This window comes from Vulpes vulpes, unplaced genomic scaffold (genome assembly GCF_048418805.1).
Source record: "Vulpes vulpes isolate BD-2025 unplaced genomic scaffold, VulVul3 u000000657, whole genome shotgun sequence".
Classification (NCBI taxonomy): Eukaryota; Metazoa; Chordata; class Mammalia; order Carnivora; family Canidae; genus Vulpes; species Vulpes vulpes.
In genome coordinates, this window is record NW_027325810.1 from 1,468,027 (window position 1) to 1,495,282 (window position 27,256).

General features: G+C 43.7%; 1 protein-coding gene across 19 annotated transcripts; it reads right to left on the reverse strand.

Annotated features, from left to right (window-relative positions):
- On the reverse strand, nt 1-27,256 carry CUNH2orf42 (chromosome unknown C2orf42 homolog). Of its 19 annotated transcripts, none has more exons than XM_072746109.1 (11): nt 26,764-26,832; nt 25,236-25,329; nt 16,719-16,997; nt 15,487-16,321; nt 14,657-14,767; nt 12,123-12,227; nt 9,823-9,927; nt 7,240-7,347; nt 5,705-5,805; nt 4,163-4,325; nt 1-682 (listed from the first exon to the last, which is right to left on the reverse strand). In XM_072746109.1, the coding sequence occupies exons 4-11, from the start codon at nt 16,307-16,309 to the stop codon at nt 474-476; spliced, it is 1,725 nt and encodes a 574-aa protein (XP_072602210.1). In that variant the 5' UTR covers nt 16,310-16,321; nt 16,719-16,997; nt 25,236-25,329; nt 26,764-26,832; the 3' UTR covers nt 1-473. The 19 variants fall into 19 exon arrangements, with proteins under 19 accessions (XP_072602210.1, XP_072602213.1, XP_072602211.1 ...); XM_072746112.1 differs by having other exon boundaries at nt 25,232-25,329; nt 26,764-26,813; XM_072746110.1 differs by lacking the exon at nt 26,764-26,832 and adding an exon at nt 26,537-26,670.

Below are 27,256 nucleotides of genomic sequence, written 5' to 3' on the forward strand. Positions count from 1 at the left end.
TTTGGAAAAACTAGTGACACTGTGCTTTATTTGAGAACAGAATAAAAGGGCATGACTGGAACTGTCAGGATGGTCCTTAACATTCTGCCCCAACCAGGGTATTATTACCTTCCAACACTGTTGGGGTTAAGGCGGAGTGCTGCTAACTTCTTAGAGCGTTAGAAAAAGGTTGAAGCAAACTCTAAACGGGAGTCCTTTCAGAAGGAAAGTGAGCTGGTTTCCTTTTAGTTCCTTTAAAACTTCTAGCCAGGAATATCACCCAATTTATGATGAAAACTATACACAGCAGCACCAAAAAGGCCATTTACAAGAAGAGTTCTTCAACAGAAACCACTTGAATGCTCCGAGAAATTGCATCTTAGCTAAGAGCAGTTCACTAAGGAGCAGGGCCATCTAAATGCCTAACTAGTATTTAAAATTGTCAAGGGGTGGGGATGTGCAAATTCAGCAGCAAAAGACTGTTTTGTTTTGCCTCAAGGGAAAGTGATGGTGGTCAGAGGGGCCAGTTCCAAGGGCTGGTCCAGCGGCGGCCGCTGGTCTTGGTACTCCGCCACGTGCCCATTCCGGTGGTGACCATACTCAAATTTAATGCGCAGCTCACCAATCTTGGATTGAGGAAGGATATCTGGGATCCACTCGATGATGAAAGGTGTTGGCTCCTTTTGATCTGGGGAAGTGTTGCCTGAAGACCAAAAACAAAAAAACAAAACAAAAACAATGATTAGTACCATTCCAAAACTTGAGGCTGGCCAGTGTTACTGTGTTCAGGAAGAAAAAAATTTTTAAAAATTAAAATAAGAGAGAAACAAAGGGAAAAACAAGAAAAATCAAGGGAAGGGAAAAGCAATTACTGATCTATCTACCCAAAAGAAGATTTCAGGGAACTGTCTGGCAGCTCCAAATGAAATAAGACCTAGTCTTTCTGGTAAAACAGCCAAAAGAATGCTAAGGAGAGCCCAGATTGAGAAGAAGAGATAGCTGAATGAGATTAAAAGGGAGACTAGCAAGAAAAGGTCAAGTTTCAAGGAAACCTGAAAGAAACAGAATTAAATTCTACATGGTTCTGGGACGCCTGGGTTGTTCAGTGGTTAAGCATCTGCCTTTGGCTCAGGGCATGACCTCGGGGTCCTGGGATCAAGTCCCACATCGGGCTCCCTGTGGAGTGTCTCTGCCTCCCTCTCTCTGGGTCTCTCATGGATAAATAAATAAAATCTTTAAAGAAAAAATCTATATGGTTCTAAAACATATTATAAATCCATAATAACCAAAGGCATGTGGTACTGGCATAGGTCTTGGCAGATGAAAAGAACAAAACAGAAAGATCCTAAGTGAACACACACTTAGAGACAGGAATTTAGTATAAGGTTAAGGTGGCATTTTTTTTTTTTTTTAAGATTTATTTATTCATGAGAGACAGAGAGAGAGGGAGGCAGAAACACAGGCAGGGGGAGAAGCAGGCTCCATGCAGGGAGCCCGACGTAGGACTCAATCCCAGGACTCCAGGATCACACCCTGGGCTGAAGGCGGTGCTAAACTGCTGAGTCACCGGGCTGCCCTAAGGTGGCATTTTTATTTTATTAAGTTTATTTAACTATTCACGAAGATGGTGCCGAAGGCAAAGAAGGAAGCCCCTGCCCCTCCAAAAACCGAAGCCAAAGCAAAGGCTTTGAAAGCTAAGAAAGCGGTGCTGAAAGGTGTGCACAGTCACAAAAAAAAAAAAGAAGATCCGCATGTCACCTACATCACCTACATTCGTCACCTACATTCGAACGACCCAAGACCCTGCGTCTCCGAAGGCAGCCCAGATATCCTCGAAAGAGCGCCCCCAGGAGAAACAAGCTTGATCACTATACCATCAAGTTCCCCTTAATTACGGAGTCAGCCATGAAGAAAATAGAAGACAACACACTTGTGTTCACTGTGGACGTCAAGGCCAATAAGCACCAGATCAAACACGCTGTGAAGAAGCTCTATGACATTGATGTGGCCAAGGTCAACACCTTGATCAGACTGGGATCATCTAAACTGAGTCCAGCCGGCTATAAATCTAAATATAAATTTTTTCACCATAAAAAAAAAAAAAAGTTTATTTAAGTAATCTCTATACCCAGCATCGGACTTGAACTCACAACCCCAAGATCACGGATTGCAAGTTCTACCAACTAAGCCAGCCAGGCGCCCCCAAGGTGGCATTTTTAATTAGTAAAAGAAATACAAGAGTTTCTTATAATAAATGGTATACATCAGAATCATATCTTATACCTTATATCAAAATAAATTCCAAGAGTGCCTGGGTGACTCAGTTGGTTAAGCATCTGACTCTTAATTTCAGCTCAAACTCTGATCTCAGGGTTCTGGGATCGAGCCCCATATCAGGCTTCCCACTCAGTGCAGAGTCTACTTGTCTCCGTTTCCCTCTGCCTCTGTCCCTGCTCTGTTTCTCTCTCTCTCCCTCTTATATAAATAAATCTTTATTTAAAAAAAGTAAATTCCAGAGAATCAAGGATTTAAACATGAAAAACTCAGGTTAAAGAATGCTTTTGAAAACATATAAAACATTAGCAGAATTAAAAATAAAACAGTAGAGCCTTCAAAACTATGGGGCACCTGGCTGGCTCAGTCAGTAAGGTGTGCGAATCCCGATCTCGGGTTCCTGAGTTCAAGCCCCGTGCTGAGTATAGTGCTTGCCTTAAAAAAAAAAAAAAAAAAGAAAGAAAGAAAGAAATGACACATGCAGTGTTATGCTGCGTGAAATAAGCCAGTCAGAGAAAAGACAAATCCTGTGTGTCCTGTGTGATTCCACCTACATGAGGTACAGGAAGTAGAATGGTGGTGGCCTGGGGCCAGGGGCAGGGTAAGACTAGGGAGTTACTGTTCAATGGGTACAGTTTCAGTGGAGGAAGAAAAAAAGTTTTGGAGATGGAGGGAGGTGACTGATGGTTGTACAATGTAAATGTACTTAATGCCTGAAAACCAGATACACACTTTAAAAAAATGTTTATATATGTTTTATAACAAAAAAAGTTAAAAAATAACGTTGAAGACAGACATGGAAAGCTGTCCATGATATATTTTTATGTCAAAAAAAGTATGATCCTGGAGCACCTGGGGGCTCAGTGGGTTAAGCGTCTGCCTTTGGTTCAGGTCACGATCCCAGGGTCCTGGGATCGACCCCTGTGTTGGGCTCATTGCTCAGCGGGGAGTTAGCTTCTCCCTAGGCATGCTACCCCCCACCCCCCCGCTTGTGCTATCAGATAAATAAAATCCTTAAAAAAAAAAAAAAAAAAGTATGATCTCATGTTTTATAAACTCTTCAGGCACAGAAGAGAGTCTGAAAGGGTATATACCAGAGTCTTAGCAATGATGTCTTCCCTGGTGCATGGGATTATAGGTGGTTGATTTCTCTCCTTTATGCTTTACAATGAAATCTATGCTTTCTCTATGATGAATATATGTTACAAGCTTTACACCCAACATGGGCTCAAAGTTACAACTCTGAGATCAAGTCATGTGCTCCACCAAATGAGCCAGCTAGATGCCCTCTGTGATTCTAATTAATTAATTAATTTTTTGGAGAGAGAGAGAGAAAGAGAGCGCCTGTGTGCAAGCAGAAGGTGTGTGAGGAGGGGCGGAGGGAGACAGAGAATCCCAAGCAGGCTCCACACCCAGCAGAGAGCCCGACACCGGGGCCCAATCTCATGACCCTGAGATCATGACCTGAGCTGAAATCAAGAGTCAGACGCCTAAGCAACTGAGCCCCCCAGGCACCCTGGTAATTTCGTTTTGAAAGTACTGTTTCAAAAGGAACACAACACTTTATTCCATGGTGGCCTGTCCAAGATGAATGAATGTGTCTGCTTTGTTTACAGTCAAGATCCAAAGTGTAGGGATCCCTGGGTGGCGCAGCGGTTTGGCGCCTGCCTTTGGCCCGGGGCGCGATCCTGGAGACCCGGGATCGAATCCCACGTCGGGCTCCCGGTGCATGGAGCCTGCTTCTCCCTCTGCCTATGTCTCTGCTTCTCTCTCTCTCACTGTGTGCCTATCATAAATAAATAAAATTTAAAAAAAAAAAAAAAAAAAAAAGATCCAAAGTGTAGGACAGTGCAGTGCACACAGCTAACTCTTCGAGGAAGATGTGCTATCGAAAACACAATTCACTTACCAACTTTGAGAAAAGTTTTTAGTTCTAAGGGTCGCAGCACGGGTTGTTTTTCTATACGACCATAGGTTTCTGCTATGCTCTCTACTTCTACTTTAGGGCATTTAAACAGCTCATACGTCCCATCCCGGTTCTGGATAAAACTTCGAGTGATTTCCAAGGGCATCTGGACATGGAGACAACACCAAGAAAGGTGAGAAAGGGAAAACTCAAAGTAGACAAATATTTGGATGACAACAGATCTTTCACTTATTCTTTTTTGTTAAGTACACTCTAATTAACTAAAACTTCCTCTTGTATTTTCAAGTCAATGCTGTCAACACATCTGCCTTTTCTCCTTTACATCGCTCATGGCTTCCATTTTTCCTCTGGAACTTTAATTTGAACCCCAGCCAAAGTGTAGATGAACTGAAGCCCTAATGTCTTCATGGCTACGTGAGGGCTGCGGGCAGAGACCTGCTCTCAGACCAGCTTCATTCCTTCCCCGGCCGCTCTGCTAGCATCACTGTCTTAAAGACTCCACTGACCGCGCCTACAGCTGACCTCACACTTGTATGCTTCACGCCGTCCTTGGGACTGAGCCAGACACAACTGGAGCTGGTCTTTGCCACTGAACTGCAGGGTGAGCTGCTCACGGCCCGTTTCTCATCTGCAACATACAGTTCCTACCAACGCATGGCTGTAAGTCTGAATGAGGGGATGCAGTCGTAGTGCCCCGCAGACCAACATTCTAGGGTTCCTAGTATCAGCCCCTTCCCTCACTTAACGGTCCCGCCCTGAACACTTGCTCCAGGCCAGAAGCTGTCTCTGTGACGTCTGATATTTAAAGAAGCTCCTCAAGGGTCTTTAGTGCTAACACAGGCCTTTTCTAGGGTTCACATGTAAGTTCCACAGCTACCAAATAGCTTTTTCTTTTTCTGAAAGTAACAAATGCCTTGCATTTAAGCTCATCTTAATGTATCAAATCACACTATGATGAGTTTTCTACAATATTCTTTTATTGTAAGAAGGGAAAAACCTCCAATTTTCAGGATCCGGTTGAAAAATATAAGGTTTAAAACTGTCTAGTATTTCCCTTCCAAAAAAGAATGCAAACTAATTAGGGGTCATTTCTCTAATGAGAACTACGTTGCAGTTTGCGGAGAAGCATTTAATTGTGCTGAGTTCACCGACTTCACAAATAGTGTATCATCTCAAATTATTTATATACTTTTAAGCTTACTGTCAGCTAATCTAGGGCTCACCATAGCTAGAAGGGGTTCATTATTTAATTCATGAGAAAAGTGATCTGTTTTCTGATCCCAAAGGCAAAGGAAAAGGATACTCCAATTTAAGATACCTTTTCAAGCACTAGGGAAAACCCATTAAAATCACAGAACCACACAGCAATAAGTATTTCTGAATAATCTCTTAGTATGAAAGAAAGGAATTCCCTTTGGTGTCTATAACTCAAGGACTCAGAAAACTGGTACGAACAGACTTCCTGCACTTGCTTCTCTCTCTTCCCCTCTTTGCCCTCCTACTATTGTAGAAATACCCTCTTACCTCTGGGGTATCTAAGATTTGTTTAACTTGCAGGATATTAGTGATATGCCAGGTATACTTGGAAAAGGTTCCCAGTGGCAAGGCATCTTTCCGAACAAAAGCTTCAATGTAAAAAGGGAACAAGATTAGACTACCAAAACATAGCATTCTCTTTCATTGTATTTGTTATCCAGTTTCTAGAGGGCTCAGTGCAGTGCTATCCTGTCCTTCAGAATCTCAGCACTTTTAAAAAGAAATTCTAGAGGCAAATCTATAATAGGTTTGGTGAAATGTAATAAATGATATGGATTTCTACTAACTAAAGTTTCTGATGCTTGAGATGCTCTTTATTTTTGTACCTTAGAAACTTACTTCTTTGCTTGGTACAACCATACACACAGGACTCCATTATAAAATAGCTTCTTACGACCTCTTACAACTTTAGTTATATCAGAGGTCAAATTATAATTCTTAAAAGGATTACACGGATTTTAAGCCCATTAGCGTGGTTGCCAATCTACTACCTTGCCTACAGGATAATAAAGGGGTTTCACCAAAGGGCTGGCAAAAATAGCAGAGATCTGGGTTAAAGTTAATGTATTAGGAGGCCTAAAGTTTAATGTAAAAGAAAGAATAGGGCAGCCCCGGTGGCTCAGCGGTTTAGCGCCACCTTTGGCCCAGGGCGTGATCCTGGAGACCCGGGATCGAGTCCTGCATCGGGCTCCCTGCACGGAGCCTGCTTCTCCCTCTGCCTGGGTCTCTGCCTCTCTTTCTCTGTCTCTCATGAATAAATAAATAAAATCTTAAAAGAAAAAAACGGATCAACGCTGCCTCAGTTAAGCTGTGACGACAAATATGTTTAAGGCCCTAAACAGTGATTCACAGCTTGTACTACTCAGAGATACATTTAAACCTCAAACAGTCCTTATTATATCATCAAATAACTATTAACTAAAGAAACAGCATTGATTCCCAGCTGTAGCTCCTCTTAGGCTACTTACCACTGAGCCGTCCTTTCTTCCTCTTTTTCTCTCCCTTATTTCTTTACACTACCTAAGAAGTATCTTGAAATTTCTAGTAGAAGATGTAATAGAAAACCAAGAACTGTGCACCCTAATAATATAATTATAAAGGGTTTCAAGCCTAAGAATTACTCTAAAAATAAAATCGTCCATCAAAAATAGGGAATCATGAAAAACAAGTTTCTGTTTTTGATACATACTATAATATGCTCCCAAGAGGCCAGCCCAAAAGACGCTTTTGTTGAAATGGGTAAAAATATCTAAAAAATATCAAACTTCCTGGTGGGCACTCTTACTGCACTTTACTGTTCTTATACAAAGTTGGGGCTTTCTGAATCTTTCTATTACCTCTTATTGGAGTAAGTATGGGGCCTTGGGGGAGGGTGATCATTACCCTAAGAGCCGGCTGGCTATATCTTCATGCTCTGAGCATGTGACTTGAAGTCCTAATCCTGAAAATTCCACAGTTTTTCTAAACATAATTCTTTAAGGTCAAGACATCTATCACTAATTCCAAAGAGAAAAATCCCATACCTGTGGTGGAGTTGGGAAGCCGTTTCTTTGCACTTCCTATAGATATTCTTTGTTGCAGGGCTTCAAAAAAGGTCTGAGGAATGTGAAACACCAGTGGCTCTGGTTTGCCTACAGCAAATAAGAAGAAACTCACTTAGAGAAACTCAGTGGGCTTTCTGACACATAGGGAGAAGTGGAAGAAATGGAATTGGGTGGCAGTAATAACTACAAATGTCCCTTAGGCTGCTTTATACCGAGACAAAAAGGTGGTTTTGATTGGCCTTTATGAGTCAAGCACTGTCACCTGCCCTACTCTTGATCCCTCACAGACCCTTGTCGTCCACCAAAGATAACTTTTCTTTTTAAAAAAAAAAAAAAGAATTTACTTGGGCAGTTCAGCAGTTTAGCGCAGGCTTCAGCCCAGGCCGTGATCCTGGAGACCCGAGATTGAGTCCCATGTCAGGCTCCCTGCACGGAGCCTGCTTCTCCCTCTGCCTGTGTCTCTGGCCCCCCTCCTATGTCTCTCATGAATAAAGAAATAAAATCTTAAAAAACAAAATAAAATAATTTATTTATTTATTCATGAGAGACACAGAGAGAGAGAGAGACAGGCAGAGACACAGGCAGAGGGAGAAGCAGGCTCCATGCAGGGAGCCCGATGTGGGACTCGATCCCGGAAGAGCTGAAGGTAGATACTTAACCACTGAGCCACCCAGGTGCCCCCAAAGATAACTTTTCAAATTCCCAGTTTCATAAACACCACCACAGCCCAGAATTTTCCCTTTAAAGAGTATATGAAATGAGATGAGAACAATGATGCTGAGTTGAGAAGGTAAACTTGATTCAATCCTGTTCAGCGCCCCCAGGCATTTGCTACATGCATTCATGTCCAAGCAAAGTAACCACAAGCTCCCACTCAGATGGTCTGGGCCATGAGTGCCACAGACCCCAAAGTCAGGACACTGTTTATCCAATAAGCATTGGCCTTTCTCTCAGAAGATGATCTCAAAGCAGGCAAAATGTCTGAAAATACTTAACAAAAACCTTAAAGAAATTTGCAAAACACTAGGGTCAGCAAAATGTCAGGAGAAAGAGTGTTTAGGGGAGGGTTCAGAAGAGTTCAGATTTTTCCTTAAAAATTATCTAAGAGGGATCCCTGGGTGGCGCAGCGGTTTGGCGCCTGCCTTTGGCCCAGGGCGCGATCCTGGAGACCCAGGATCGAGTCCCACATCGGGCTTCCGGTGCATGGGGCCTGCTTCTCCCTCTGCCTGTGTCTCTGCCTCTCTCTCTCTCTGTGACTATCACAAATAAATAAAAAAATTAAAAAAAAAAATTATCTAAGAGAAGGGGGCCTGGCTGGCCCAGGTGGCAGGGCATGTAACTCCTGATCTTGAAGTCATGAGTTCAAGCTCCACATTGGGTATAGAGCTTACTTAAAACAGGGCATGTAGGTGGCTGCATTGGTTGGGTGTCTGGCTCTTGGTTTTGGCAAGGTTGTGATCTCAGGGTCGTGGGATCAAGCCCCAAATCGGGCTCCGCACTTAGCAGGGAGTCTACTTGGGATTCTCTTTGCTTCTGCCCCTCTGCTCCCAACCCCCACTACAATAAATGGATAAATCTTAAAAAAAACAAAAAACAAAACAAAACAAAAACAAACAAAAACACTGCCCAAGATGCTTGCCCCAATAGGGGAAACATCCAGAACCACGACCCGCCTAGATATAACGTCAAGAGTGACTCCTAGGGGTATCTGGGTTGCTCAGTCAGTTGAGTGTCCAACAGGTGTTTTCAGCTCAGGTCACAATCTCGGGGTCCTGAGACTGAGCCTCCTGTCGGGATCCACACGTAGTGGGGTATCTGTTTAAGATTCTGTCCCTCTCTGCCCCTCTCCTCTGCTCTCTCTCTCACTCTCTCCCTAAATTAAATAAATAAATCTTAAAACAAACAAACAAAAAAACCCAGAATAGAACTACCATTTGCAATGACATGGATGGAGCTGGAGAGCATAATGCTAAGCAAAATAAGTCAGTCAGAGAAGACAAATACCCTATGACTTCACTCACATATGGGATTTAAGAAACAAAGCAGTGGAGCAAAGCAGGGGAAAAAAAGACAAACCAAGAACCAGTCTCTCAACTCTAGAGAACAAACAGATGGTTACCAGAGAGGAGGGGGCGAGGGGATGGGGGAAATAGGGGATGGGATTAAGAAGAACACCTGTGATGAGCTCTGGGCATGTGTGGAATCACTGAATTGCTACACTGTACACCTGAAACTAATATAGCATATATGCTAACTATGCTGGAAATAAACTAAAAACTCAATAAACAAACAAACAAACAAACAGGGGGATCCCTGGGTGGCTCAGCGGTTTAGCACCTGCCCTTGGCCCAGGACGTGATCCTGGGATCCTGGGATCGAGTCCCATGTCAGGCTCCCGGGATGGAGCCTGCTTCTCCCTCTGCCTGTGTCTCTGCCCCCTGCCCTATCATGAATAAATAAATAAAGTCTTAAAAAAAAAAACAAAAACGAATACATTTATAACACAATTACTTTGATTTCTCCTCCTTTCAGCAATAGCCAAGTCAGGTGACCAGTACTTACCATCAAACTGGTAGTGCATGGTTTGATGGATGCGTTCTGTGACACTGGCCAGCCAGTCTTGGAAGGATAAGGTCACTTGTGCCTCATCTAACAGTTGACCACAGGCTAGGAAAAACAAACAAAAAACTTTTCAGTGACTTTTATCTTTTTTTAACAGAAACAACAATTACCTGGAGTTTGAAAAAGCTGAGCATTTTGTATGGAAAAGAGCAAAAAGTTGAAATTCAAAGGAATTTAGATACATTAAGTGAAATGGAAGATTCTAGGATTTTTTTTTTTTAAGAATACATTTGGAAAAAAAGGGAAAAGCTGTGAAAATGCTAATGTGTTTAAGATTATTAACCATAGTAATTTTTAAAAAGATTTTATTTAGGTTTAGGCGGCGCTAAACCACTGAGCCACCCGGGCATCCTGCAGTTAGAATATTTTTAACAAATTTTCATCAGTTCCTTTGGTGCAAAGAAAAAATAAAATAGAATAAAATAGCTCTTCATTCAAATTATCACTATATACATTTACCTAATGACAATTTTAGTTTCAAATGAATAGTAGCTATGGCATCATTATCTTTAAAGTAGCCATTAAATAAGGCCTTTCTTCAATTTGCAGTTGACTTTTTTCAAATACTTTATTTCAGAGGTTTTATTTTAATTTTTTCTTTTTAAGATTTACTTATTTATGAGAGAGAGAGCATGGGCAGAGGGGAGGGGGTAGGGGGAGCAAGCCTCAAGCCGACTCCACACTAAGTGCAGAGCCCAAGGTGGGGCTTGATCGTACAACTTAAAGATCAGGGCCTGAGCTGAAACCAAGAGTCAGACAGTTAACTGACTACACTACCCAGGCATCTCCTAAAGATTGTATTTTTAAGTTATCTCTGCATCTGACATGGGGCTTGAATTCACAACCCTGAGATCAAGAGTTACACACTCTAGGGACGCCTGGGTGGCTCAGCAGTTGAGCGTCTGCCTTTGGCTCAGGGCGTGTTCCTGGGGTCCCGGGATCGAGTCCCACGTTGGGCTCCCTGCGTGGAGCCTGCTTCTCCCTCTGCCTGTGTCTCTGCCTCTCTGTCTCTCATGAATAAATAAATAAAAACCTTAAAAAAAAATATTCTAACTGGGGTGCCTGGATGGCTCAATGGGTTAAGCTTCTGACTTCAGCTCAGGTCATGGTCTCAGCGTCTTGGGATGGAGCCCACGCCAGGGTCTCTGCTGAGCGGGGGGAGTCTGCTTATCCCTCTTCCTCTCACTCTGTCCCTCCCCCTACTCATGCTCGCTATCTCTCTCAAGTGAATAAATTAAATATTTTAAAAATGTCTTCTACCTGGTATTTTTTATTACACTCCCTGCCATTCCAAAAACGTTTATTCCTGGAATGTGTAAGTTCTTAGTTAATTGGTTAGTTAAGATTTGATCTTAATATCTAGTTGTTTGTTCGTTTTACGATCTTATTTATTTATTTGAGAGAGAGAGAGAGAGAGACTGAGCATGTGCACAAGCAGGAGAACAGCAGAGGGAGAGGGAGAAGCAGGGACTCAGGACTCCTCCATCCCAGGACTTTGGGATCATGACCCGAGCTGAAGGCAAATTCCCAACCGACTGAACCACCCAGGCACCCTGATGAAAGCTGGTTTTTAATCACCCAGCTATAATATCTGAGAGTTAAGAAAATGTTGATCCCCAAATGTACAAGCTTAGTTATTCTGAGAAGTAAATATATATTATGTTCAAATTAAGTCATTTTGTCTTATAAGTTCAGAATGTGATAAATTTAACACATGTTGACTTTGATATTATCCATTTATTATTTTTTAAAGTAATCTCTGTGTCCAACGTGGGGCTCGAACTTACAACCCCATGATCAAGAGTCCCATACTGTACCGACGGAGCCAGTCAGGTGCCCTCAAACTGAAATGACTTTGGAGAACAGATTATATTAGTCTTTCTCAACAAATATTTATCACTGCATAGTTCTAAAATCTGTTTCTTCCTCACCGTTCAGGCTCATACTGAGTTGGTATAGCATGTAGGCTATAAGCAACAAAAGGAAGATATCATACAGATATGTGTGCTGTGGAAACATGAAGTCATTTTTGCTGCATTTGTTATTTAAAAGATACAGTTTGATTTCGAGTAGGATTTCAAATCAGTGGAACAGCACAGACCTCAGCCTCAATGCCTGCTAGTGTTTATCCCGGCACTCTTTGGGGGATAACATGCAACATTTCTTTTGATTATATTGTTTTGGGCCTCTTTAGGATGATTTCCCACCTCTTTAACCTACCCTGGGGAAGGCAAACTCACCCTGCCTTTTTAATGAAGAAGCAACCACAGGTTTTTTCAGGCCACTTTTCCTTAGATTACTGCTCACTGCATCCTGAGGCAGTAGTGAACTGTTCGTCTGTGCACCTAAACCACAAATCGTTACAGTGTTTAATAGGATTTCTGCAGAATAGAAATCAATTCAATATCGAATTCTGAACAGTCTAAAACATAAAAAGTCTTTGTTAATTTCTAAGTTAGCATCAGTTTCCAGAAGGAATTAGCACTAGGCTTTATACATAACATTTTCAGTTTTATATGCTCTTTACAGGAAATTGGGGTATGGGTCGGGGGCCTAGAAGTGAAAAGAAGAAACAAATATTCACCCACTGCTCCTCACCTCTCAATCACTATCCCCACCTCAAAATCACTATCAATTTTCTGGTAAACTATTGTGTGGATGTGTGTGTGCATGCGAAAACCGTTGATTTTGCTGGTTTTGTGATTTTAAGTAACTGTGATTGTGTCAGGATTGCCAAATTTAGCAAAAAAAAAAAAAAAAAATCTGAATTTCAAATAAATGAATAGTTTTTTTAGCCTAAGTATGTTCCAAATGTTGCATGGGACATACTAAAATTCATTGTTTGTACAAAAATCAAATTTAATGGAGCATTCTGTATTTTACCTGAGTTATCTAAACATTTCTTTATAATAATTCTTTTATTTATTTTAGAGTGTGTGCGCGCACATACTTCTGCAAGAGCAGGGGGAGGGGTAGAGGGAGAAGGAGAGAGAATCTCAAGACTCTGAGCCAAGTGCAAAGCCTCACAGGGAGCTCGATCCCAGGGCCCTGAGATCACCGCCTGAGCCAAAACCAAGAACTGGATGCTAAACTGACTGAGCCACCCAGGTGCCCTATAATAATTCTTTACAATAATTTTTATAATTCTTTATAATTGTTTTTAATGGTTGCCTGATAAAGTGATCAAGTCACTTTATCAAGGTTTATTGAATATCCCTAGTGGATGGCCAGTTACAAATAACTGTAAAATGAACACCTGTGAACAAAATGCTTTTCCTGTATCCAGGATTATTTTCTTGGGGAGCCTGCTGGCTCAGTGGTTAAGCGTCTGCTTTTGGCTCAAGTCATGACCTTGGGGTCCTGGGATCGAGTCCCGTATCAGGCTCCCTGCATGGAGCCTGCTTCTCCCTCTATGGAGCCTATGTCTCTGCCTCTCTCTGTGTCTCTGATGAATAAATAAATAAACTCTTTAAAAAGAAAGGATTATTTTCTTATAAAATATTTAGAGGGGTGCCTGGGTGGCTCAGTCGGTTAAGCATCCCACTCTTGGTTTCAGCTCCGGTCATGGTCTCGGTTGTGACAAGCCCTGCTGCTGGCTCCACGCTCAGTGGGGAGTCTGCTTTTTTCCTTCTCCTTCTGCCCCTCTGTGGGTGAGTGTGTGCTCTCTCTCTCTAAAACAAATCTTTAAAAAAAAAAAAAAATTATTTAGAATTAGGACTAAGGATAAGAACTTTCTTTACTTGGGAAAACATAAATAAGTAAACATTTAACAACAATCCCTGCTCTATATTGTTGTCAGAATTACTCCTTTTTTTTTTTTTAATTTTTATTTATTTATAATAGTCACAGAGAGAGAGAGAGAGAGAGAGAGGCAGAGACACAGGCAGAGGAAGAAGCAGGCTCCATGCACCGGGAGCCCGACGTGGGATTCGATCCCGGGTCTCCAGGATCGCGCCCTGGGCCAAAGGCAGGCACCAAACCGCTGCGCCACCCAGGGATCCCCTACTCCTTAAAAACAAATCCCCATGTCACTTTGTTTCTTCATCTTTCTCTAACATCCTCGCACCAAAACTCCTGTGTGTGACCATCTGACCCACCTCTACAAATACTCTACCCACAAAAAGGTTCCTACTCTACATCTGTGAACTGGAATATTTTTCTCTTTTGTTTAGAGTCTAGGCCTTTTAACACTTATTTATTATAATTAGTAAATTTACTAATTTACTTATTTGCAGTATTTTCTTACTAATTTACTTATTTACTCATTTACTTATTTACAGTATTTTCATACTGACTTATCTGACTACTTAACTGACACTAATACACTTGCAGTAAAAAAGAAAATATATATATATGTGCCACATATTGAAAATGAAGCTAAGAAACTACAGTCTTAAATTAGTTTGTAAAATACAATTAACTATTGTCACACATTTTAAAAAAACACTCTATGGATGAAACCTTCCTGACACTGTCCTAAACCAGACTGAGGGGTTGGGTTAGTCCAAATGTTTAAGGGATAAACAACACATACGATATAATAAAGGTAGAGTCTGGCTGGACCTTATACTTGGCCAAAAGAACCAAACCTTAGCTCGACAAAGAATCATCAATAGAGGATAAAACTTTTTTCAGGAAACAAACATTAAGAAACATTATTTCAAAAAAAAAAAATTATTTCTGTATTTTCTAAGATTCAGTGAAACACATAATACATAGTAAGACAATCTCTAAAGGCAACATCATCACACAAACAAACCGAACTGCTTCTTACCAGGTAGTTCGTCCTTTTTCCTCTTCTTTGGCTTAGAGGCAGGAGACTCACAAGCTGATACTGTTGATTCTGAATGGCAACCTAACTGGGGCACAATCACCTCTTTAAGACCTGAAATACAATAGATTTCTTAATTATTAATACCACCCAAGAGTAAGTATGGGCCCCTGCCTAGAGAAAATTAATTTATAAAAAACAAATTATGGAGTGATTGCCTGCTTTAAAATTAATTAATTTAAAGACTCCCCAAGACATAGGTTTTTGTTTAAGGATAATTAACATGATAAAAGACTACAGAGAAATAAAACTAGAAAGTTAGGAACTGCCAACTAAAAATCATTAAGAAATGAAAACAAAAAGCATCTAAAAGATAAAACTGTTAATAACCACAAGAAAAGACTTGCTGTGCAGTCCTGAAAGATGTTTTAGCAGGTACTTGCTTTCCTCATCTTTAAAACTAAGACACAAGCAAGCGACCCAAAATAAAAGGTTTTTTTGTTTATTCTTTGTTTTTATTAACATAGGGCATCTGTGAAAGAGTTAAAAAAAAAAAAAAGGCAAAGCAACTGCTAACTTTTGCCAGATTCGTTGTCTCAGAGAAAATGCCCAAGACTCTTGAGCATCTATTTCAACCAACCCACTGACCAACTGACCAACCAACCAACCTTGAGGCAACTGTGCTGAGTGGGAGTAAAAGAAGGAATGCTTTTCATTTGAGTTATCTAGCAACTGCTTCTGAAGGTTGCTAGGACAATCTCCAGATGCCATCAGTGGAACTCTTTCATTGCCATTTTAGAAAAACAGAGTAACTGTGTCAACACACCACCTACCGCTGGAATCAAAATTTAGGAAGTCTGAGAATTCCTGAGCCAATGTCTCATCACTGGCAAAGGCACAGATGCAAGCAAAGAAATGGATACATCTCTGGGCCACCTCATCCTTGGAGGTGGTCGACTTGTGCGCTTTCACGGCCTGGCAGGAGCAGAAGAACCGGCGCTCAGGCAAGCTTTTGGCACTGATTTTCTGCACAAAGGATGTATGCAAATACCCCAAACTATGCTTCTGGCTTGCCTTGCATTTCACCACCAAAATGTTTTTAGTAATCCTCTGGACAAGGGGACCTGTGGGTTCCGTAGCCAGCTGCCAGATGGTCTGCTTGGTTTCTGGGGAGGCCTGCATTGCGTTCAGGACCGAGCTCTTCAGGGTCAGAGGGGTGGCTTCTGCTTGGCAGTTCACCGCCAGCTTGATGTGCTGGCACTGATTTTCCACTACCCCCTGGGTGGCAGCTTTCAGGCACGAGGGCACATAACAGCGTCCAGAGCTCAACTGAGTGATGATTGTTCCGTCCACGGTCTGTATTGTCGTCTCTGACACACCCAGCTCCACAAAGCAGCGGTGATCCGGGCCCCGGTCTCTCTGCCGCACCGAGTACACCTGCAGGTCGGAGCCCGTTATGATTCTGACAGCTTCCGCACTAGGCTGCTTCCGTGCTCCGCAGCGGAATATGGTTCCACAGGTCTTGTTCTTGCAGCTCAGGCCCCGGGTTCCGTTGTATGTGCCGCATCGGGGACACTTTCTGATTCCCCTTAATGTGGCCTTCCCCAAATCAGACAAGAAGGCTGGGACTTTAGTCCTCAGAGAGCTGGCTTCCATTGTTCAAAGGCCCTAGAAGAAGCAATCAGCCCATCAGCATGGATATACATCCCGACACACAGACACACAGACACACACACACACGCGCGCGCGGTGTAAAATCACCTGCGGTATTTTGTACAGAAAGTAAAAGGTTAGCTACCATTTCCAAATTGCACCTGCAAACGGAACAGTCATGTAAGCCATCAAACAAAAGCGAAGGAAATCTTGCTTTTCTAATCATTACACCTTTTTAGAACCATAATATAACTAAACCATTTTTTTGGCTCAACACTGGCTCAATACAACAACCTAGTGAGTTAGCCTAATTTTTACATGCACAGATGTTTCATCCAGACAAGAACTGGAGAGTGGGAAGGAGGAATTCTTTCCTTTCCACCATTCCCGACAAAACCCAGCCTGATCCTACCTGAATCAGCCGCCAGCACATCTGGAAAACAGTATAACCTGAATTCATAAGACCCGAGAGGTTGTTCATTAGTTTGTGATGATCATAGAGGATGGGCAAAGACATAATCATTTGCAGAGTAAATGATACTGTTTAACCCAAAGTCTTGTGAAGTTTGAACTCTCTGGTGTAACAATGCAGACATTCCGCCTCCTTCTTGGGCAGCCAATCGCAAAGCTCCTGCCCAGTGTTCCAGAGTCAAAGGAGATTCCCACTGTCCTCAGTGGAGACCTTGGCAATCTACAAGGAAGACAAGAAAAGACACTAAATTTACAAAAATAGCATGACTCTGTCCTCTTAGAAGAGGAATCTTAAGTCTTCCACAGATATTGGAAAAATATTTGACAGAAACTGTCATGGAAACAGTTGTCTTGTACTTCCACCTAAAGCTGGTCAAACAGTGCTGATGTCAGAGGATCCCTGGGGCCTCAGCAGTTTAGCACCTGCCTTTGGCCCAGGGCGTGATCCTGGAGTCCTGGGATTGAGTCCCACTTTGGGGTCCCTGCAGGGACCCTGCTTCTCCCTCTGCCTGTGTCTCTGCCTCTCTGTGTCTCTCATGAATAAATAAAATCTTAAGAAAAAAACAAAAAACAAAACAGTGCTAATGTCATTACACGGGGAGTGTCACGAACATCCAGAGCCATGACATATGATTGGCCAAATGCTCATCCTTCTTAATAGTAATGCATTGTATCTTAGGGTGCTTTCTGCTTTTCTTTTTTTTTTTTTAAAGATTTATTTATTAGGGATCCCTGGGTGGCGCAGCGGTTTGGCGCCTGCCTTTGGCCCAGGGCGCAATCCTGGAGACCAGGGATCGAGTCCCACGTCGGGCTCCCGGTGCATGGAGCCTGCTTCTCCCTCTGCCTGTGTCTCTGCCTCTCTCTCTCTCTCTGTGTGACTATCATAAATTTAAAAAAAAAAAAAAAAAAAGATTTATTTATTATTCGTTATAGAGAGAGAGAGGGGCAAAGACACAGGCAGAGGGAGAAGCAGGCTCCATATCGGGAGCCCAACGCGGGACTTGATCCCGGGACTCCAGGATCACACCCTGGGCCGAAGGCAGGCGCCAAACCGCTGAGCCACCCAGGGATCTCCTACTTTCTGCTTTTCAAAATGCTTTCATGTTGTTTCATTTGAACTTCACAATACTAGCATTTCATTTGAGCCAAACAACCATCACACTTTACAGAAATTAAAAAGTTAAGTAACCTGTGGCGCGTAGGTGGTTCAGTCAGTGGAGCGTGTGACTCTTGATCTTGGGTTCATGAGTATGAGCCCCACAGTGGGCATAAAGAATATTAAAAAAAAAAAAAAAAAGGGATCCCTGGGTGGCACAGCGGTTTGGCGCCTGCCTTTGGCCCAGGGCGCGATCCTGGAGACCCGGGATCGAATCCCACATCAGGCTCCCGGTGCATGGAGCCTGCTTCTCCCTCTGCCTGTGTCTCTGCCTCTCTCTCTCTCTGTGACTATCATAAATAAAAAAAAACAAAACAAAACAAAAAAAAAACCTAAAATGCGAAAAAAAAAATTTGAGGGGTACACAGGTGGCTCAATCAGTTAAGTGTCTGACTCTTGTACTCAGCCCAAGACATGATCTCAGGGTCTGGGATGGAGCCTCAAGTCGGGATCTCAGCACTTAGCCAGGAGTCTGCTTGAGATGCTCTCTCCCAACTCCCTCAGCCCCTTCCCCTGCTCATGCTCACTCTTTCCCTAAAATAAATAATCTTAAAAAAAAAAAAAATCAACATAAAAACAAAGTAACTTCCCTGAGGCCACCCAGCAAAATCAGAAATGTGGTTTCACGTGTCTGTTTAATAAGAGGGTGAATCTCTTTTGATTTCCCCTCTAATATTATGACAATTTTCAAACATATTAAAAAAAATATTTATACAGGGGCAGCTGGGTGGCTCAGTGGTTGAGCACCTGCCTTCGGCCCAGTGGGTCCCGGGATCAAGTCCCACATTGGGCTCCGTGCATGGAGCCTGCTTCTCCCTCTGCCTGTGTCTCTCATGAATAAATAAAATCTTAAAAAAAAAAAATTATACAGTGAACTTTCACATACCCACTCACCACATTCTACAATTAACGTTTTACTGTATTTACTTTATTACATATCTATTTATCCCTTTCTCCATTCATCAAACCCTCTTACATTTTATTGGATTTCAAAGTAATTTGCAGGCATCAATTCAGCTCTCATTAACTAAAGTTCAGCTTTAAAAAAAAAAGATTTTATTTTAAGATTTTATATTTTTAAGTAATCTCTATACCCAACATGGGGCTCAGTCTCACAACCTCAAGATCACAAGTAAAACAAACAAACAAACAAACAAAAGATCAAGAGTCACATGCTCTACAGACTGAGTCAGCCAGGTGCCCCAAAGTTCAATATATTTTTTAAGGTAATCTGCTTGTGATGTTGAAATAGGCGGTTACTGCTGTTCTTGTCCCCTGACCCCAGAGGATTACCTGGATGAACTTTTCCACCCACAATTTCTATAGTCTATTTGTTAATCAACAAATTATAAGGTACAAACAAGCAAAGTCTAAGAATGCTCACCCTTTCACTGGTCCTATGAATTAATCTCCCAACTGTAATATTTTTTGAGTATCCACTAAGTGAATAAAGCTTTGTGAAATATGATCTATTGCAGGATTTTTTCACCTTTGGCACTAATGACATTTAGACACAGATAATTCTTTGTTGTGCAGAACCGTCCTATACACTGTAAAATGTTAGGTAGCACCCCCGGTCTCTACCCACTAGATGCCAGTAGCAATCAACTCTTCCTCCCCAAAGTGTTAAAAAAAATAAACATGTCTCCATATATTGCTGGATATCCTGGGGTGGGGGTGGGGTGGGGTGGGGTAAATCATCCATTAAAACCCCCTGATCTAGGGCAGTAGCCTGTTTACGCAGCATTTCCTTTCCAGGTCAATAAACTTCTTTAGTAGGTATTTTCATTCAGCCAGACATGGGATCTTAGAAGAGAATGTTGTTCCAAAGTCAAAAGATGAAATGTTTAGTTTGCCCTTTACCACCAATTATCTCTGTGACCAAATTTAACTTCTGAACTTTAGGTTGTTTTTCATTTGCAAACTAGAAAAATATATATATATATGTATATAAAATACCTATATATGAAAAAGCTTAAAAAATTAATCAATTTTAAAAATTACATTGATGATGATGACTTAACATAGCATTAAAGTAGAAAATAACAAATTTGCTCATTAATGAGGCACTGGTTTGCCAATTACTGTGGCGAAGCCATAACGTGCTATAGTTTTAGCATCATCAAAGGAATTCCATTCTTTCCTCTTATTTTTTCTTTGACTTTTTTTTCAAAGATTTATTTATTTATTCATGAAACACAGAGAGAGGCAGAGACACAGGCAGAGGGAGAAGCAGGCTCCCTGCGGGGACCCCCAAGGTCACACCCTGAGCCAAAAGGCAGATGCTCAACCACTGAGCCACCAGGTATCCCCTCTTTTACTTTTTTGATTATTCTCTGCAGAGGGCAATTTGTTAGTGTCTTTCTAAATTACAAATGTACATTTTTTTTTTTTTAAAGATTTTATTTATTTTGGGATGCCTGGGTGGTTCAGTGGTTGAGTGTCTGTCTTCGGCTCAGGGAGGTTTTTTTTTTTTTTTAATTTTTTTTTTTTTAATTCATCCTTTCTCACTTAACATACTCCAATAAATTCCAGGCAGATAAAACATTCAAGTATGAAAAATGGTACTGTTAACAGAGAATAAAGGCAAGGGATTTAACAATGTTTTTTAAGGATATCAGAATGAGCATTGCCTAAATTATGACAAATCCACAAAATACTGATTTTTCCCCTTGACTACATCAGTGCTGTTTTTTTTTTTTTTTTTTCTTAAGAAGTCTCTTTACTGGGGCACTTGGGTGGCTCAGCTTTTAAGCGTCTGCCTTCAACCCAGGGCATGACTAACCCAGGTCCTGGGATCAAGTCCCCACATCTAGCTGCCCGTGGGGAACCTGCCTCTCTGTCTCTGCCTCTGTGTCCTCGTGAATAAAAAACTAACATCTTTAAAAAAAAGAGAAAGAAACTTTATTGAATACAGACCATAAAATCCACCCACTTTATGTATATGATTCAATGACAGTCATTACATTTATAGAGTCAGGCATCCACCACTATAACCCAGTTTGAGAACCCTTCTATCACCCTTTATGAAAAGATCCACTAGACGTTTGCAATCAACTACCATTCTCATCCCCAATCACTATTCTGTTTTCTTGTCTCAATAGATTTAACTTTTCTGGACATTTCATATAGATGGAATCATATAATATGTGGTATTTTGTGTCTGGCTTCTTTCACATGACATGCTGTTTGTTTGTTTGTTTGTTTGTTTTACATTTTTTTAAATCTTTATTTATTTATGATAGTCACAGAGAGAGAGAGAGAGGCAGAGACACAGGCAGAGGGAGAAGCAGGCTCCACGCACCGGGAGCCCGATGTGGGATTCGATCCCGGGTCTCCAGGATCGCGCCCTGGGCCAAAGGCAGGCGCCAAACCGCTGCGCCACCCAGGGATCCCTGTTTGTTTGTTTTTAAGATTTTATTCATTTATTCCTGAGAGACACAGAGAGAGGGGCAGAGACATAGGAAGAGGGAGAAGCAGGCTCCATGCAGGGAGCCCAATGCAGGACTCTATCCCAGGACCCCGGATTACAACCTGAGCCAGAGGCAGATGCTCAACCACTGGGCTCCCCAGGTGTCCCTTGCTGTGCTTTTAATTTGCATTTCTCTAATGAATAGTGATGCTGAGCAACATATTACATGCTTATTTAGCCATATCTTTCTCTTTAGAGACATACTATTGAAATGTTTCACCCATTTTATTTTTTTTTTAAGATTTTATTTATTTATTAATGAGAGAGAGCAGAGGCAGAGGGAGAAGCACGCTCCATGCAGGGAGCCTGACAAGGGACTCAATCCTGCGTCTCCAGGATCACGCCCTGGGCCAAAGTCAGCGCTAAACCACTGAGCCACCCGGGCTGCCCCATTTCACCATTTTATTTTATTTATTTAAACATTTTTTAAAAAGATTTTATTTATTTATTCATAGAGACACACACAGAGAGAGAGAGAGAGAGAGAGAGAGAGACAGAGAGGGGCAGAGACACAAGCAGAGGGAGAAGCAGGCTCCATGCAGGGAGCCCGACGTGGGACTCGATCCTGGGTCTCCAGGATCACACCTCAGGCTGCAGGCGGCGCTAAACTGCTGCGCCATGGGGGCTGCCCATGTTTCACCATTTTAAAATTAAGACTGAGGGGTGCCTGGCTGGCTCAGTTGGTAGAGCACATGACTCTTAACCTCAGCATCATGAGTTCGAGCCCCACACTGGACCATAGAGCTCACCTAAAAACAAAAAAACAATTAAATAAAATTAAAACTGGTTATATTTGATATATAAAAATGAAAATTTTCTGCATAGAAAAATGTACCATAAACTAAGTCCAAAGATGAAAACAAAGTGAGGAATAAAAGTGGTGCAGGACTTGTACACTGAAAACTGCAAACATCACTGGAAGAAATTAAAGACCTAATGATTTCTGGGTGGCTCAGGTGGTTAAGCATCCAACTCTTAGTTTCTGCTCAGGTCATTGGGGATCTGGGACTGAGCCCCCAGCCTCAAGTCTGGTTCCATGCTGAGGAGTCTGCTTGAGATTCTGTCTCCCTCTCCCCATCCTTCTGCCCTTACCCCCACTTTTGCTAGCGTATGCTCTCTCTCCCTCTCTAAAATAAATAAAGTCTGGGATCCCTGGGTGGCTCAGCGGTTGAGCCCCTGCCTTCGGCCCAGGGCATGATCCTGGAGACCCAGGATTGAGTCCTACATCGGGCTCCCTGCATGGAGAGTGCTTCTCCCTCAGCCTGTGTCTCTGCCTCTCTGTGTAAATAAAAAATAAATAAATAAATAAATAAATAAATAAATAAATAAATAAATATTTTAAAAATAAAAAATGAATAAAATCTTAAATAATAATTAAAGACCTAATAAAAAATGGAAAGACCTCTCATGTCTGGAGATCAGAAGACTATTATTAAGAAGGTACTACTCTCCAAAATGATCTACAGATACAATGTAATCTCTATCAAAATTCCAGATGTCTTTTTTTTTTTTTTAAGATTTTATTTATTTGAGAGAGAGGGAGAGAAAGACAAAGTGGAGGGAGGGGCTCGGGGAGAAGTCGATTCCCTGATGAGCAGGGAGCCCGACTTGGGGCTCAGTCTCAGGACCCTGGGATCATGACCTGAGCTGAAGCAGAAGCTTAACTGACTGAGCCACCCAGGTGCCTTTCTTTGCAAATTGACAAGGTGATCCTAAAATTAACATAGAAATGAAGGCAGAGCCAAAACAATCTTGAGAAAGAATAACAGAATGTAAGAACTCCTACTTTTTGATTTCAAAACTTACTACAAAGCAAATTAAGACAATGTGGGGGGGAAGGGGGGGAAAGACACTGTGGACAGAGAAGACAAACACTGTAGGATTTTACTTATACATATAATTTTAAAAAGCCAAACTGATAAAGACAGAGAATGGAATGGACTGTCAAGGAGTGAGGGGTGGGAGAAATGGGAGATATCAGTTAAAGGTGCAAACTTCCAGTTATAAGATGAATAAGCTCTGGGGATCTATTAGGCAACATGGTGATTATCGCTATAGTATATTATATTACTAACATACTTTCCCTAATAGCTGTAAGTTGCTGAGAGAGTAGACATTAAATGTTCTCACCACACCAAAACACGGTAATTATATGACATGATGAAGGTGTTAGCTAATACTTTGGTGGTAATCCTTTTGCTATATATACGCGCATCAAAATGCACTGAACACCTGGGGCTCCTGGGTGGCTCAGTTGGTTAAATCTGCCTTCAGCTCAGGTCATGATCCCAGGCTTCCAAGGATCAAATCCCAAGTAGGGCTCCCTGCTCAGGGGGAGTCTGCTTTTCCTTCTCCCTCTGCCCCTCCCCTTGCTTATGCTCTCTTTCTCTCTCTTAAATAAAATCTTAAAAAAAAAAAAAAAAGATAAATAACCCAATTTAAAAATGGGCAAAGGGTCTGAATGGTATTTCTCCAAAGAAACAGCCAATAAACATGAAAAATTGTTCAACATCACATAATTAGGAAATTTCAGATCAAAACCACAATGTGATGCCATTTCATAGCCACTAAGATGACTATAAAAGGCAGACAATAACAAGTGTTGTCATGGATATTGAAATACCGGAACCTTCACACAGTTGATAGTATCGTAAAATGGCAGAGTCACTTTGGAAAACTAATGGTTGATGGTTCCTCAAAATGTTAAAGTTAGCACATGACTCACAAGAGCATATACCAAGGCAACTGAAAACATACAAAAATGTGTACTTGTATGTCATAGTAGTAGTATTCCTAATAGCCAGGAGGTGGACTCAATCCAATGTCCATCAACTGACGAATGAACAAACACAACGTGGCATACCCACACAGTGGAATATAGTTTGGCTCCAAGATGAGATTCTGCTACATGCTATATGAATCCTGAAGTATTACACTAAGTGAAAGAAGCCAGACACAAAAAAGCTACACACTGTATGATCACATTTAAATGAAATACGCAGGAGAGGCAAATGCAGAGACGGAAAGTGGTGGTTGCCAAGAGCTGGGAAGAAAGGGAGAAATGCGTGCCTGCTAGTGAGCACTAGTACTAGTACTGCTAGCTTCCTTTCCAAGTGATGAAAGGCTGTGAAATTGTGAATATACGAAAAATTACTGAATAATAACAGTTTAAAGGAGTGAATTCTATGTTATGTGAATTCTATTTAACAAAGCTTTTTTTTTTTTTTTAGATTTTATTATCTATTTGAGAGAGAGAGAGAGAATGGGTGGGGGGACAGAGGAAGAGGGACAAGCAGACTCTCCATGCTAAGCATGGAGCCCAATTCAGGGCTCCATCTCATGACCCTGAGATCATGACCTGAGTGGAAACCAAGAGCTGGACACTTAACTGAATGAGTCACCCAGGGGCTCCTAATAAAGCTGTTACTAAAAGGGGTTCCCGGGGCAGCCTGGGTGGCTCAGCAGTTTAGCGCTGCCTTCAGCCCAGAGCATGAATCTGGAGACCCGGATCGAGTCCCACATTGGGCTCCCTGTATGTGGGAGCTTCTCCCTCTGCCTGTGTCCCTGCGTCTGTGTGTCTCTCATGAATAAATAAAATCTTAAAAAAAAAAAAATGAAATAAGGGTAGCCAGGTGGCCCAGTGGTTTAGTGCCTGCCTTCAGCCCAGGGTGTGATCCAGGAGACCTGAGATTGAGTCCTGCGTCGGGCTCCCTGCATGGAGCCTGCTTCCCTCCCTCTCCCTCTGCCTGTGTCTCTGCCTCTCATTCCGTCATGAATAAATAAATAAAATCTTTAAAAAATAAATAAAACAAAATAAAAGGGCTACCTGCCTGGCTCAGTCAGTTGAGCATGTGACTCTTGATCTTGGGATTCTGAGTTTGAGCACCACATTGGGTATAGAGATCCCTTAAATACGATAAAAACCTGTCATTAAAAATAGAGGGAAAATATTTGAAACGTGAATGCTAAAGAGCTCATTTTCTAAAATAAGAGTTGTGTGGGTTTTTTTTTTTTTAAATCAGTAACAAACCCACTAAAAAAAAAAAAAAAAAAAAAAAAAAGATGAGCAGAGCATGGAAAGCCAGCTTGTGAAAAATAAAACACAAAAATAATTTTCAACATCCCAAATCCTATCTTAAAATAAGCAAGAGGCAGGGGCACCCGGAGGCTCGGCGGTGGGAGCACCTGCCTTGGGCCCAGGGCGTGACCCCGGGGTCCCGGGATCGAGTCCTGCATGGAGCTCCCCGCAGGGCGCCTGCGCCTCCCTCTGCCTGGGTCTCTAGAGGCCTCTCAGGAATAAACAGAATGTTCTTAAGAAGCGTGTGTGGCTATACATGGAATTCTCTGCTGGAAAACCACGGAATCCCCGAGACCTGGGGAAGGCGGGCCTGCCACTGCGATCGGCAGGTGGGCCGCAGGGGTACGATGCTAACTAAGTAAGACGGAGAAAGACAAAACCGTATGATTTCACTTAGACGTGGAATCTAAGAACCCGACAGGCAAGAAAGCCCCAAGGTCCGACCCGGAAGGCAGGCGGGGCTGCCGGGGCTGCCGGGGCTGCCGGGGCTGCCGGGGCGCAGGGGCAGGAGACGGTAGGCGCAGGGCGTCTCCGGAGCCGCGGACTTGGGGCGCGGCGCGGGGGCCCGTGGGGCTGCTGGGTCGCCCGTCCGCTTTACCTCCACGGCCTAAGGTTAGGACAATGGCCTGCGCCTGAACCCCGCCCGCGGCGGTCGGTCCTGGGCGGGTCTGCAGCTGAGCCCGGGCGGCGGCGGCGGCACAGCTCACCCAGGGCGGCTTCCTGGAGGCGGCGCAGGTTCCCGCAGGCCCCGGCCGGCCGCGGCGGGCGCGGGGGGCGCGGGGGGCGCGGGGGCCAGGGGCGGCCTCGCGTCGCCGCGGTCACGTGGGCACCGTCCGCCCGCTCGGCCCCGCGGGGCCTGACGCGGCCGGACGCAGCCGCTCCACCTACCAGGCGCCGGTCCTCTACCGGGTCCCCGCGCCGAGCACGGGCGCCAGGCGGGGGCACGCCCACAAGCGGGCATCCCCGCGACTGCCCCTCCGCGGCCCGCGCCCGCACGCCCGGCTTCCGGCCCCGCCCCCCGGCTTCCGGCCCCGCCCCGCAGCTCCCGGAGACCTGCTTCCCGGCATCCTCCGCGCGCGGCGGCTCCTTTCCGGTGCCAAGCAGGCCCGGCCTCGGCCCCGCCGGGCCGGCACCCCGCTCCTCGGACACGCTCTCCGCCTGCATTCCCGGCTCGACGCCGCGCGCGCCTTCTGTCAGCGCGGCCCCCTTAGCTGCCCCGCGGCGCCCCTCTCCCTCCGCCGCCCGCGGCCGCGGGGCCCCAGGCCCATGGCCGCCCTCACCTCCTCTCTCTTCGCCTGCCGCGGCCTTTTACAAACGCGGCGAAACTGTTGGCTGTAACGACGGTCGTTATTGGTCGGCGCCGCCCACGCGCGGCGGATGCCCGCCCCCTCGGCTCGCGTTGTCCGATGGGAGTTGTAGTTCGCTCCCGTAGGCGGCGGAGTCTGCGCGAGCGGGCGGCGGGGATGCTGCGCGGCCTCCCGTGCGGTTGCCGGCGGGGCGTGAGGCTTCAGCCCCGGGAGCGCTCTGCTTGTTGTAGGATTCGCCGGCAACCGCAGCACAAGCCGTCATAAAGTCTGTGCAGTATCAGCAGGCGTTGGCTGCGACGCGGCGTCTCGGGGAAGACTCGCCCCCCGGGGCGTTGGCTGTAAAACCTGCGTGTCCGCCCAGCCGGGCCCCCCGGCCTAGCTGCCCCGGTACCCCGGGGGGAGGGCAAGGCCGGCGAGTCCCTGCGGCCTGCTGATGGGAGCCGGGGGCCAGACTGGAGGAAACGGG